General features: G+C 41.4%; 1 protein-coding gene across 3 annotated transcripts in view; it reads left to right on the forward strand.

The window, feature by feature from the left end:
• Positions 1-2953: 2953 nt before the first annotated feature.
• The window catches only part of LOC126336992 (endonuclease/exonuclease/phosphatase family domain-containing protein 1-like), a 120595-nt gene continuing 109243 nt past the window's right edge, over positions 2954-14305 (forward strand). Inside the window, exons 1-3 of one of the 3 annotated variants that reach the window (XM_050001234.1) lie at positions 2954-3084; positions 5297-5384; positions 13839-14036. In XM_050001234.1, coding sequence (XP_049857191.1) covers positions 13887-14036 — 150 coding nt within the window. In that variant the 5' untranslated portion in view covers positions 2954-3084; positions 5297-5384; positions 13839-13886. Of the gene's footprint in view, positions 3280-3340; positions 3558-5296; positions 5385-13838; positions 14037-14305 lie in introns of those variants that run through there. The other 2 variants (XM_050001232.1, XM_050001233.1) reach the window with 2 other exon arrangements.

Consider the following 14305-nt stretch of genomic DNA (forward strand, 5'->3'; position numbering starts at 1 on the left):
GCAAGTTAACATATGCTATTCTAAGTACATGGCTTTAAAATAACTAAATATAAAAGTAGCTAAAATTTGCTTTTTGGAATTTCAGAATTGTTAATATATAGAAATGTTTAATTGTATTTTCCAATGGAAAGAAAAACATTTCATGGCAATTTTTTTTAATAATTAGATAACGAATTTGTTTTATTGTTTATTTACAAAAAATATTTACAAACTTCCATATCACTAGATTGAACTGTTAATCAGAAATTGTTAAAATTCCAATTTTACAAGAGTAAAAGAAATTGTTGTACAAAAGCAGATAAAATCAGAAGTTTGAATTACAAATCAAATTCCACCATATTGACATTCCAATAGCCTTCATTTGCTAAGGAACTTTTATCCCTTCTCTCTGATGTCTTCTTTGAGTAGGCGTTTGCTGTATGAACACAATCCACGGGTGGCAGCTTGGCTCCAAGTGTGCTCCATAGGTGCGGATGCAGCACTCTTGTATCTATGTCTTCATAAACAGCCCCTCCCCTTTCAAATTATGGACCTGGCGATACTGTATGTAACGAGTTGTGAATCATACATACAGCTTGTACAGTTAGATCAACTCTGAATAAAATAACGTCAGTGTCTTTCCAATACACTCTAAATCTAGCTGCTAAAATGTTGAATGCGTTCTCAACAACTCTTCGTGCTCTTAATAACCGGTAGTTGAATATTCGTTCATCAAGGAACAAGTTTCTTCTTCAGAATGGTTTCATCACATCTGTTTACAGAGGAAATGCGTCATCTGCAACAATAATGTGTTTGTGAGGCAAATTGAGGCCGTTTTTGTCAATAGCTGTTTTCAAAGGAAACTTCCTAAACCCACTTCCATCATTAGCCAAATGTTCAAATGTGTGTGAAATCTTATGGGACTTAACTGTTAAGGTCAACAGTCCCTAAGCCTACGCACTACTTAACCTAAATTATTCTAAGGACAAACACACACACCCATGTCCGAGAGAGGACTCGAACCTCCGCCGGGACCAGCCACACAGTCCATGGCTGCTGCGCCTTAGACTGCTCAGCTAATCCCACGAGGCAAAATAAAATAAAATAAAAACATCAAAATATAGTTTATTGATTTGTTAGTCTATATAAAACCAAACAATATACTATTTAAATCAGCAAATCATTGTAAAATTTCTATACTGTCACGCTTTAAATATTTAAGATATGCCCCACTGAAGAAAATGATATTGGAAAACAGGAAGTCATCAGTGTCTTCACTGAACTTCAAGAAAATCGAGAATAAGATACTCAAGACATGGATGATGATAGCCTATAATTGCTAAGAGCAGAGTAAAAGCAACAAGAGCCTGAGAACCAATTTGTGACACCAATTGTAAAGAAAAGTCGTATTTCAAAGCTTTCCAAAGTTGAAAATGCATTTAACAAATTACAGAAATTTGCTACTGATAGACCACTAACTTCTGAAACAGTACTGGACAAGTATGAGCTGGTTGGCCAACATATTGTTTGCCAATTGAGAACACTTTCTGTCAGAATCTTTGCAATCTTGCATGAAAATTTTCAGACCTTATCACCAAAGAAAAGCTAAAACACTTGCCACTGGATTCGCCAGTTGCTTCTGCATCACCATACAGAAGTACATTTTCGCATCTGTCAGATGAAGAGAAAGACCTCACCAGTTTCGACTCAGATTTATTCAAAGTTGGTGAGATTATATAAAGAAATCTTCATTAGTTTCTCCACAAATAAATACTGAGTTCAGGTTTATAAAGAGTAATGTTTCGTTTGTAGTTGACTTTGTGCCAATTATTATACCTGAGAAAAAAACCTGCCTTATCAAAGTTTCGTAATAGTTGGTATGTTTTGTTTCTAAATGGTAGGCCTAAACAATCAGTTGAAAATGATTCAGTAATTAATTTTTGTTTTATTTATATTGCCCAAAATTTTAAGTTACTTAAAAATTGCATAATTACTTTATTTTTAATTTACTTTTTCAATCTGAATCTTAAATGTATAATAGAAAGTATGTCTAGACACCTTTATATACTTCTACTTTTCTCAAATTAGACAATAATCAACTACTAAAACTTACCTTTAAGTACTGTTGTAATCTGCTTATTATTGGTTGGAGAACTTCAGGAATGAATCTTGAAATTATGTGCTGGTACGCCAAATAATAATGCAAGAAACTGAAAGCTATCGCCATTTGCTAACAGTATAACCTCAAGTTATTGTTTGGGAATTACTGCAGTTCCCATAATAATATCTATCTTGGCTATCAGAGGCTCAGTTGTGCTCAATAGCTTATTAAATTGTTCAACAGACATTCACAGTCGTCTCTTGTATTCTAAAGGATCTTCCACTGACAGCTAATAAAACTAAGTGGATGATGCACCAAGGGTTTCTCTTCCATAAATTCCGTATTTTACCCACATTCTATGTTGACCTAAAAAGTTCTCACCTCCTTACTTACAGTTGTAACAGTTTCAACCATTGCTCCATCAAAAGCCTCCTAAAACTCATTATCACTGTCACATTCCACCTTTTCACCAAGTAACACTTAACACTGTATTCTATACCACCTCTAACGACACACTGGTGGACATAGGTCAGAAAATATTGGAAGCTATTATTGGCCTTGTGTATAAGCTTACTAGCTGGTAAAACCGGCCAGAACTGGCTACCACTACTGGCCATGTGTTCAGCAATCTACAGCGCGCATACTTGCGTGTCGCACTATATCACGTTACATTACCTCGCGAAAAGGCTGCAAACGATATAAAGTAAACAGATTACTCAAAGCTTTTTATGTCCCGTTTTTAAAACTGAAGAAGCTGTGCTTCTGTTATATGTTGAACAAGATGCTATCTCTGCTGAATAGACGTATAGGAAGTTGTTAATACTAAAACTTGAAGTTCGCGGGGCAACAGGAGGAGTGTCTGAATCATGTAGCACTTTGATTTGAGTAGTTTACGCTGAGTTGACACTTTGCATCTGTACTGATCACCAACAAGTAAACCATGCAATTGACTATAATGACACGATCTCCCTGTCATGCGTTACATCTAATCTCACCCTATACAGGTGCGCTAGATTAGTTTCAGAGCTGTTCTCTTCCGTGTATCAGCAGTTCTTATCCAAGATGAGTCTTTAAGGAGGTTATCGGTGAAACAGATATTCAATGAATTGTCTATGTTAAGCAAGGGCAGACGATGCTGAGTAATCGAAATATGACAGGAGAGCTTTTAGGTGTCAGTGGCCCATAAATTTTAAGTGAAGGTATTTTTTAGAGTTTAGAGATTTTAGTAGTATTTTGTATTTACTACCATATGCTCGGATGATAGACTGACGCGAGGCTTATGTCATCGCTAATCATAAACTAACCTTGTGCTAGTTGTATACACGGTAGCATTGGGAAGTGGTACGATGTTATTTAATGTCCAGTAAAACTTGAGTTACATGAATGTGTTATTATACACTGTGTGGTACAATATTCTGTAGATGCAGAGTAATCGTAGCTACAGTGAATGCACCCTCCTGGAAGTTATGTTTATGAAGTAAGAAGCCAATAATCTGGTTTAGGCTTGTGTGTCCCGTCGTTATTCCGTTTATGCTGTGTTGTGATTTGCACAGAGGGTCAACAACAAAATTTGTGTTAGCACCACTTAACAGAAAGCTGTTTGCGAAACCTATAGAGGAGGGGAGGGGTAAAGGATCTCATCCGTTCCCTACATTCCCGGCCAAATTTACCACTCGCTTCTGCATATATTTTAAAAAGTCGCGACTATGATCCCTTGTTAATTACTCTAATTCATTTTAAAGTCGGTACTTGCTTTCTCAATAAGTATGTTTTACAACTTATGTCACTCGATAGTGAATGTGAAGAATGTGGTACACAGTTTCGTATACCATTCATGATTTCCTGTACAATATATCAAGGCAAACATCGAGACATGGAAAAGACTAAAAAGGATATTAAAAAAAAAACCACTTAATGTATGTTCTGCTGATCACTAAGCAATTGCATTAGTTAATGTGAAAATAAACATTAGATAAACCAAACTGCACCAAAGAAGTAGTTTAGTGAATATTTCAATGAATTAAGTTGCCAAATTCTACTTATGAAGCTACAAGATAGTGGCAGCAGGTTTTTGTTGTTCAGTCTCTCTCTCTCCCTCTCCCCCTCCCCCTCTCTCTTTTCACATATAAAATATGAAGAAATAACTATTTGTGAGTTTAGAAAGTAATGAGGTCTCAAAAGGGAAGAAGGCAGTGTGTACAAGCTCAGTGGGTCTATGCTGAGTACACAACAGAGTTTATTGCCACTTTTCTGTGTAGTTTTGTGTATAGTCTTTTAGTAGTAGCTAATATCTTCCATATTACTGTATGTGGAGAAACTGCCGTTTATGATTTCTGTTGTCAGTGGAATGCTAAATTAACAATATGCCGTACTTTCTTTTTCCTTCTTGGTCGGAAGAAGTGACCTTTGTCCAGGGAGAAAATGTGATAAAGTACAGTTCATCATAAAACATACTAATTTATTTTGGAATTCATTTTGTGCTTGATCGTAAGAACTACTGACATCAAACGGTTCATCTGACTAGCATTGTTGATGATCCTGCTAATGTAATTGTGCAAGGATTTTAAACCTAAAGCAGATTTCTTGTTTATTCATAGTAAAGTTTTCATATGCTGTCCCCTTAACGACCATTTATACATGCAGACTAAAATCGTGCATCATTTGTGCACGAGGATGCATCGTAGTACAGCACATATTCTCAATGTACATAAATTATTTACAATACAGTGATTGTAAATTTCGATGTTAGTTATATACTAAATTTTTGATGGGCAACTGGTATCCTAAGAAAAGTAGTGTGACATTTAAAGAGACTTACAAAATGTCAGTACTTGTTGCAACATATCACAGGCACAGTAAATAGAAGCAAATACAATATAATGTTCCTAATTAAAAAGTAAGTTTGGACACAACTATAGGATGTTATCAGTAATAAATCATCACTGCCACTGACATAAATGCCTTGGCAAGCACATTCAAGATGACAAGAGATTGCAGTTCATTGGCAGAATTTTGAGCACCAGCACATCTTCTGTGAATTCGTTTTGTTTATACTGTGATGCCTAGCTATCCTACTTTAAGTTGTGTAGTCAGCATATTTTGAATTTACTACCTACAGCTGAAATGTAACTAGAATAATGCAATAGATTGGTTACATTTCTTTTGTACCTCTTATGGAACATGGAGCATTACTAATGCTCCCATTTTCTGTTTCAGACATGTTCAGTAGTCAAAGAAAGGTGTTTTGATATTGTGATTGATCTTACCTTTATGGACAACCAGTGTGTTCAACTTGAACCCTAAGGTACGAATTATAATTTATTTTTGTTATATTGCACAGGATAGAGTAGACTGAAGACAACAACAACAACAACATTAAAAAGTGATTAAAAAAACTAGTACTGTATGAACTGTAGTACACAGAACACAATTATAGACTACATAATTAAATATTAACTATAAGAAGAGAAAAAGAAAAGGTACTAAAAATTTAATTAATCATATGATGATAAAGAGGTATTCAACATGAGTAGTCAGACAATAGCATAGTATTATGAAGAAAGCCAATGTCTTTCCTCATCGTAATTTCAAGTGTTCATACTTCCCTGAAACCCTGTGTATCAGTTACGAAAATACCACAGGAAGTGGGAACAATATTCCCATGGTGGTTACATTAGTTTGTAGTCATTTAATTTTTGTAATGTTTTCATGTTGTGTATGAAATCATTCTTTGGTTGTTTCTTGAGGCTTCATTGGTCTGGCAATGCGGTATTTCATTGTTAACTACACCTGTATCAGAGTTACATTTGATTGACGGACACACATGAAAATGGGTGATGTAATACTGAGTAATCTGTAATACTGAGCTCACCTGGCAGGATCGTAATACCATTATTATTTTGCTGCTCACTTCTGCTATTAGCTGCAGACGTTCTATTGCATATTTAAAAAAGAAAAGGAAAAAAAGGAGTTGATGAAAATGAATCAGAATAGTTGTGTTGGTGTAATTGAGGTCCGCAGAGTGACATGACAATGTTGAACAAGATGGAAAGCTTGACCAAGGTCATTCTGTGATGCATTGTTGCTGTGGTAGGTTTCTTTTTTTGTAAACAGCTAACTGTCAATCACCATATTATTTCTATTCAGATGTCGTCCTGAAAGAGTTTAGAGGGAAGGAAGCACTATTGGGGAAATGGAAGAAAGGGGAGGTAGCAGGAAAGGGAGAAGTGGAGGAGAAATAAGGAGGAATGAGAAAGGTTGAAATAAGACAAGGGGGATTGTGCCTGGAATGCAGTTTGGCAGGTGGAGGTGTGCAAATGGTTTTGTTGGCTGGGGGGTAGGGGGTGAAAGAGAAGGATGAGGAGGGGTGCAGCAGGTGTGTGCAGGATTGGAATGTGAGAGGTAGAGGTAGCAGGTGCATGGGACACATGGGCTCTGGAGCCAGTGAGTTTGTGTGATGCACAGTGATGATGACATAGATTTTTTTTTTTTTTTGGGGAGGGGGGGGGTGACAGGGCTAAGGAAAGAGAGACTGTTGGGCAGACAGTGTGAGTGCAGTAGGTTAGCAGAGATTGTAGTCAGCAGGATTACGAGATTGAAGGATGTGTTGTAAGGATAACTGTTATTTGTATAGTTTGGGAAAGCTTGTGCTGGAGAGAAGGATCCAGATGGCATGGGTTGTGAAGCAGATATTGAACTCAAACGTGTCACACTCAGCAGTATGTTCGGCCACTGGGTGATCAACTCTGTTGTCGGTCACAGTTTGGCAGTGGTCATTCATTCTGGAGGACAGCTGGTCCCACATTCCTATCCTGCACACCAGCTGCCTCCCTCCGAGCCACCAGCTACCCCTCACCAACCGCTCCGCCTACCTCTTTCTCCCATGCATGTGTGCATGTTGATGAGAGAGGGGGGAGGGGTGGCACGGAATGGGGCCCACTCATGCGACACCTACAGGCAAATTGCATAGGAAACTTAGTACTCTCAGATTTCTTACCATGCCTATGGGAAAGCATGCCACACACTTCTTCAATGATTCTATGAAGCTTTGATTGTATCCTGCTTGGAGGATGGCTGTGCTGCCTATTGGTTGACAACACAATCAGTACTGAGCTTGTTTACCAAGTGAGGCAGTGCTGTATTTAGCACACTGGAGTCGCATTCAGGAGAATGGTGGTTAAAACCCACATCTGGCCACCCTGATTAGGTTTTCAGTGATTTTCCTGAATCACATTAGGCAAATGCTGGGATGGTTCCTTTGAAAGGGCTTGGCCGATTTCCTTCTCCATCATTTGCTAATCCAAGTTTCTCCTCCTCCTCCTCTTGAGCTTGTTAGACTTTGTTCATCAAAGTGGTGTGTGGTTAGCAACTGGAGCCTTCTGGGCAAACCACGTACACCACCTCCAGGTGGAAGCTGGCATCGCACTGACGGTCAGGTGCTAGCAACTTTTGGCAAGCTATATGGACACAGTCAATCAGATGCTTACCCATCCATGTTATTTGAATCCGTTTTATGACTCACTGTTTGGACTGGCTACAAATTGCCAAAAAATATGTAGACCAGCTGATGTATGAATGGAGGCTCTGTGCAGGGATATACAGCTCACCTCCCCCTCTCCCTCTTCCTCCCCACGTTTTGTACAAAGGTCTGTGATTCAGGTGAACCTTTTCTGGAGGAGAGTACTGACACTGGCATTCTCAGAAGTCTCTCTGTTCGGTTCTCTGTGACCACATCCAATTTGGAATGCATCTACACAGTTGGATCAAAAGTCAATGACAAGGTTGGTTATATGTTTGCATACTCAAGGCGCAAGAAAAAACAGTTTGCTGAGTGCATACAATGTATACACTGTGGACTCTCCATGAGGTTCTTTCATAAGTTCGTGCATGGCGCACATCGGGCCCCGAGCTATTGTGGCCCATTCCTCATTCCCTGGCTGCATTTCCTTCACCATGCCCCTTGCCTCCCTCCCTCCCTCCCTCCCTCCCTCCCTCCCTCCCTCCCTCCCTCCCTCTTCTCGGTCCTTCCCTGTTGCCACCTCCTTTCCCTCTCTCGATGTTCTGATTTATGTCGACCTGGCTATCCACCTGGTTTCCTGTATTGGTTGCAATTTTGTTCCTTTTGCCTGTTCTTTCATCCTTTTTGGTGTTTAGGTCCCCACTTGAGGTTTAACCTCCACTTCAAAATTTCCTGTTTTTATTGTGAGCCACATGGGGAACAGCTCCCTCCCTAGCATCCACAGTGCGGATTCCTCTCCTGCCTTCCTTCCCCTCTCCCTTCCCCACTTTAGCCCCCTTCCACCCTGCTAGGTCACCAGCATGTGTGATGGGGCTGTTATGTACCCATATGGCTGAGCCCCCTGACAACACAGGGATCACACTACTGATATCGGAGCTGTTCCCTGGTCGGAGTGAGTGGTATCAGGGCAGATGCTTGGTGCATGAAGCATATCGAGCTGCAAACATCTGGCCATTCTCCAACGACTGTCTCTTTGAATGGTGAAGGGTCCTCGACTGCTGCTTCGTATTACCTGGCAACTTTCCTTTCCCAGGCAATGCCATGCGAGGAGGGCCAGGCTCGCTGTCTTGGGATGAAACCCTTTTCCCTTTACCTCATCTCTACTAGGAAGGATGGAGACACTTCACCACCACACAGCCATTGTTTTTCGTGGAAAATGTAGAGGACAAATTTGGTGAAGTGGAGTCTCTTAGTAATATGTGGTTGTGTCCCTGTTGATCAAACCTACTTCTGCCACCCAGTCTGCAGCTCTTCATACCTAGGGTAGTCTTGGCAATGTTCCAGTGTCTATCACTCCTTACCAATGTCTGAATATGGTCCAGGGAGTAATTTTTCATAGGGACCTCATCCTAAAAACTGATGAGGAACTCTGAGCTAATCTGAAGTGACATGGCGTTCATTTTGTTCGATGTGTGCAGAAGGGTTGCAAAGACAACCGCACTTATACTGGCACTTTCATTGTGGCTTTTGAGGGGGATACCTTCCCAGAGAAGGTCAAGGTTATGCGCTACAGATGTGATGTGAAGCCGTACATCCCTCCACCTATGTGGTGCTTTCAGTGCTTGGGTTTTGGGCATGTGTCTTCCCGCTGTATGGCAGACCCTTTGTGTGGTGACTGTGGCCACCCACTCCATGAGGGAACCCCCTGTGTTCTGCCACCTGTGTGTGTCAGTTGTGCTCGCCGCTCGCTGGATTTCTTTGCTTACAAGAGAAAAAAGAGGATGCAAGAATACAAGTCCCTGGATCACCTGTCTTACACTGAGGCTCGGCAAAAGTATGAGGAACTCCAGCCAGTGCCACTATCTTAACTTTTGCCTGTGTTACTTCCTTTCCTCCTCCTCCCTCATCCTTATCTCTGACCCATTCCACTCTCCCCTCCCCCTCCCCTGCAGTTCCCACGACCTCTCTTCAGGGAGCTGTTTCCCCTCACCAGCCAAAGAAGTGCTGTACTTCATCGGCATCTGTTGGTGATTGAGCTCCCGCCTGGGACCCCTCTCCCTGGCGTCTCTCAGGCCAGAAGACTGTTACTACCACTCGACTACGAGGTGCACCATTTGTCCATCTGTGCGCCCCGAGGTTGCCCGCTGTCTTTTGGTTCCAGATCTTGCAGAAGCCTATACTCCCCCTGTGCCCTGCCCTCTTCCACCTCTGAAGATGAAACATAAGTCCCAAGACAAGGTGCCCCGCGGAGGTGCCATCTCCACACTCGCAACCCGAGTCTAACATCTTATTTATGGATGTCACCCCATCCTTGTTGGTGACAACTATTGACCAAGTGACCTGACCTCCTCCTTGGCTTCTTCATGTCTGCATTGGGCTCATGCCACATGATCATACAGTGAAATTGCAATGGGGTCTGCACTTTGGTTCACTCCAATGTCATTAGTGACTGGACCCCCCTACGTACCACCTTGGAAGTGATAGTGGTTCAAGTGCAAACAACTCCAGCAATCCCCATTTGCAAAGTTTACTTCCCTCCAGGTAGGCCACTTGCTTACGTTTCTCTGTCTACCTTAATCCAGCATCTCCTCTCCCCGTTTCTCTTCCTTGGGGACTTCAATGCCCACCATCCACTGTGGGGGAGTGTCACTTCAACAGATAGGGATATCCTAATTGACCAACTTATCACAGACCTTGTTTTGTGTCTCCTCAATGATGGCTCCCCTACCAACTTCAGTGCCGCTCATGGCACCATCTGTGCTATCAATCTCACTATCTCCTCCCTGCCCTCGTGGCTTCCCTTCATTGATCATCCCATGATGACCTTTGTGACAGTGACTACTTTCCGGTGATTTTGTTGTTTCCCTGCTGCCACCAGGCAGACAGGCCCCCACGTTGGGCATACCACAGTGCCAATTGGCCTTTATATACATATGCTATTCACTTTGACACCCCCTCTCAAATTCCATTGGTGTAGCCATGCAAGGCATCTCTGCCACTGTTTGTCATGCTGGTGGCACTGCTGTCCCCCTATTCGAAGATCCCACTCATTGTTGGCCAGTACCGTAGTGGACTGAGGATGTCGCAGTTGCTGTCCAGGACCGCCAAGGGCACTGCAGTGATTTGAGTGACACCCTTCACTGACCAACCTCCTCACTCTTAAGTGTCTTGGTGCTAAGGCTCGTTACCTTATTAAGCAGAGTAAAAAGGAATGCTGGGAGCACTATGGTTCCTCCCTGGGAATGTATGCCCCCTTCTTCACAGGTTTGGTCAAAGCTCCATAGCCTTCTGGGCTGCCAGCGAAAGTCAGTTGTCCAAGGCCTGCTCCTCCAAGGTGCTCTGTGCACTGATCCATTGGTCCTCACACAACACCTCGCAACACACTTTGCGATGGCATTGTTGTCCTCTTCCTACCCAACTACCGTTCTCCGGCAGAAACGCAGAGTTGAACAGACCCCCTGTTTCATCCCGCACCGCATTGAGCCCTATAATGCACCCTTCACTGAATGCGAATTGGTACAGGCTCTTAGCTCTTCACAAGAGACTGCCCCAAGGCCGAATTCCATCCACAACTAGATGATCCAACACTTGGACTTCCCCAGAGGCAATATCTCGTCAGGGTCTTCAACCACATTTGGCTCACAGGTGCTTTTCTGTCACAATGGTGAGACAGTACAGTTATTGCTGTCCTTAAGCCCAGGAAAAACTCAGTCTCTTAACAGCTACTGCCCAATCAGTCTGATGAATGTACTTTGCAAACTGCTTGAAAGGATGGTCAGCTTCAGATTATGTTGGGTACTCTACTGTCGGGGCCTTTTGTCGCCTTATCAGTGTGGCTTTTTGGCAGGGCGATATCCAACTGACCATTTACTCCAATTGGAATCAGCCATCCAACAGGCTTTTACTCACTGCTGATGCCTTGTCGGGGTCTTCTTTGGCCTACATAAGGCGTGTGACATGGTTTGGCGCCATCACATTTTAGTTACACTCCATGACTGTGGATTCTGTGGTCCCCTTCAGATTTTTATTCATGAGTTTTTATCATACTGGCTCTTATCGGTTCAAGTTGGCACTTCACTCAGTGCCCCTCAGATTCACCAGAATGGTAGCCTACAGGGTTCTGTGCTAAGTGTCACATTCTTCCTCATTGCCATCAATGGGCATGCGACCTCTGTTGGGCCTCTGTTTATCCCAGAGTTGTATGTTGACAATTTCTGCATCTGGTGCAGCTTCCACTCAGTAGAGTCTGCTTAGCGCCAGCTCCAAGGCACCATCCAACAGGAATCTGCGTGGGCCACCGCCGATTGCTTCCAGTTTACTACCTCCATAATGCAGGTTATGCATTTTTGTCGTCGACCCACAGTGCACCCCATTCCAGAACTTTATTTAGGCAACCAACTCCTCAGTGTTGTAGTACAGTCCCATTTCTTGAGCCTTATTTTCGATAACAAGCTGACATGGCTACCCCACATTTGCCACCTAAAGACTACATGTATGCGGAAGCTTAATGCTCTCTGCCTCCTGGCCTACACAACTTGGGGTGCAGACTGTTTCACTCTTCTCCATTTTTACTGTGATCTGGTCTTGTGATAGGACTGCTGTTGTTTTCTATATACATAAGTGATTTTGTGGACAACATGAGCAGCAATCCGTGGTTGTTTACTGATGATACCATGGTGTAATATATGGTGTCAAAGTTGAGTGACTGTAGGAAGGTATAAGATGACTTGGACAAATTTCCAGTTGATGTGATGAATGGCAGCTAGCCCAAAATGTAGAAAATTGTAAGTTGATTTGGATGAGTAGGAAGATCAGACCTGTAATGTTCGGTTTCAGTATTAGTAGTACTCTGCATGACAGTCACATCATTTAAATATCTGGTCGTAACATTGCAATTTATTGGCAAAATTTTTAGGGAAGAGTGGCTCACTTGTAAAAGAGGCTGCATATGGGACACTGGCGCAACATGTTTATGAGTATTTAGGATCTGTACCAGGTCAGGTTGAAGGAAGACATTGAAGCAATTGAGAGATGGGGTGCTGGATTTGTTATTGGTAGGTTCAAACAACATGTGTAAGTGTTACAGAGATGCTTCCTAACTCAAATAGGAATCCCTGGAAGGAAGGCGACATTCTCTTTGAGGAACACTATTAAGAAAATTTAGAGAACTGCCCTGGGAAGCTGATTGCCAAACAATCCTATTGCCGCCAACAAACGTGCAAAAGCGCCATGAAGATAAGATACGAGGAATTAGGGGTCATATGGAAGCATGTAGACTGTTGTTTTCCCTCACTCTAGTTGTGAATGGAACAGGAAAGGAAATGACTAGTTGTGGTATAGGGTACCCTCTGCCATGCACTGTATGGTGGCTTGCAGAGTATCTATGTAGATGTAGAAGATATCATGAAATGCTGTCAAGTTGTGTATTACTATTATATGTGTGGTGCCTGTTCTTCCGGACATGTGCGAAAGAACAGATACTGCACACACAATAGTAATAACCACAAAATGCCAGCAGCTCAAGCTTTCTGTTCAGAATGCATACCTGTATCAGAGTTTGTATATTGGTGACTGTTCTAAGAGAGGAAATTGTTATGTCTAAAACAAATGTGAGCAAGCTATGGTTATTTATGTTGCTAGTGGCCCTTATTTTCAAACTATTGGTATGTGTATTAGTAATCTCCTTAGAATGATTAGCACTCTCTCTGGGAGCTTTGTAGCAGCAAGTACATAGTCCTCCACAAATGTTTACATATACCAAAATTGAGAATTAAGCAGTGTATAGTTTATCATTAATGCAAAAATATTTTTGAAAAAAGGAGCACAAGACATGTATAAAAACATAGATTCAGAAATTTATTAAATTCACTGAAAGGCTGATGTATAAATGAATACAACTGGGCTGTCTTTATATATTTTTCAGTGTGTCTATTTGTTTCTCAATAAAATAACTTCAGTGATACAGTAGTTTTGTCAATTTTTAAAGAATGTATTACAGTGACTTGTTATTATATGTAGTTTCGAGAGAAATTACATTTAGTTTGACATCACCTTCCTTTACAACGCTTTTTCTGTCAAATATACAAGGCATGAAGATTAAACACTTGCAATATTTTTATCACTGGCTGTGTGTAATTTTATCCATTTTTTGCTGTTTGTAGTACATGTCTCATTACTGATATTTGGACTTTCTATGTGATGCACTCCTATCTTCAGTATTTTAAATAATGTGTGACTTTATGCAGGACTAACAGATTTAGTATAACGTGAAACTAACTCATGATTATTATGTTCTTCTAGGAAGGACACTGGTACTTTCAAATTCTGAACCACGTAGTGCTGACAAGAATGGGTCAAAATACAAGTGTTCCATCTGGATCACATTTGGGACGAAGGAGATCTTTTCGTAATTCCTGGCGCTCTCCCTTTCCTCGGCGATCCCACACGCACAAGAGCTCTTTAAGTGCTGCTGTCAATTTCATAGATGTTGATCCCAAGGTAAATAAAAGTAATTTCCTTGTCTTTTTAAAATATATCTTGAGTAGGTGGTCTTTTGAACAGTTGCGAAAAAGTAAAAATCTTTACCGGACTGGAACTCACTCGAATCTCTGCTTATTACAGACAGTGGGTTACCAATTGTTCTATCAGTATGTGTCTCACAGGCTGACAACAAATTTTCAACTCCTCACTTTTTTTCTTTCCACCTTCTAATGTCATGTCATGTCGATTTTTAATAATGTGTGTGCATCAAAATATAATAGCGAGTG

This window comes from Schistocerca gregaria, chromosome 2 (genome assembly GCF_023897955.1).
Source record: "Schistocerca gregaria isolate iqSchGreg1 chromosome 2, iqSchGreg1.2, whole genome shotgun sequence".
NCBI lineage: Eukaryota > Metazoa > Arthropoda > Insecta > Orthoptera > Acrididae > Schistocerca > Schistocerca gregaria.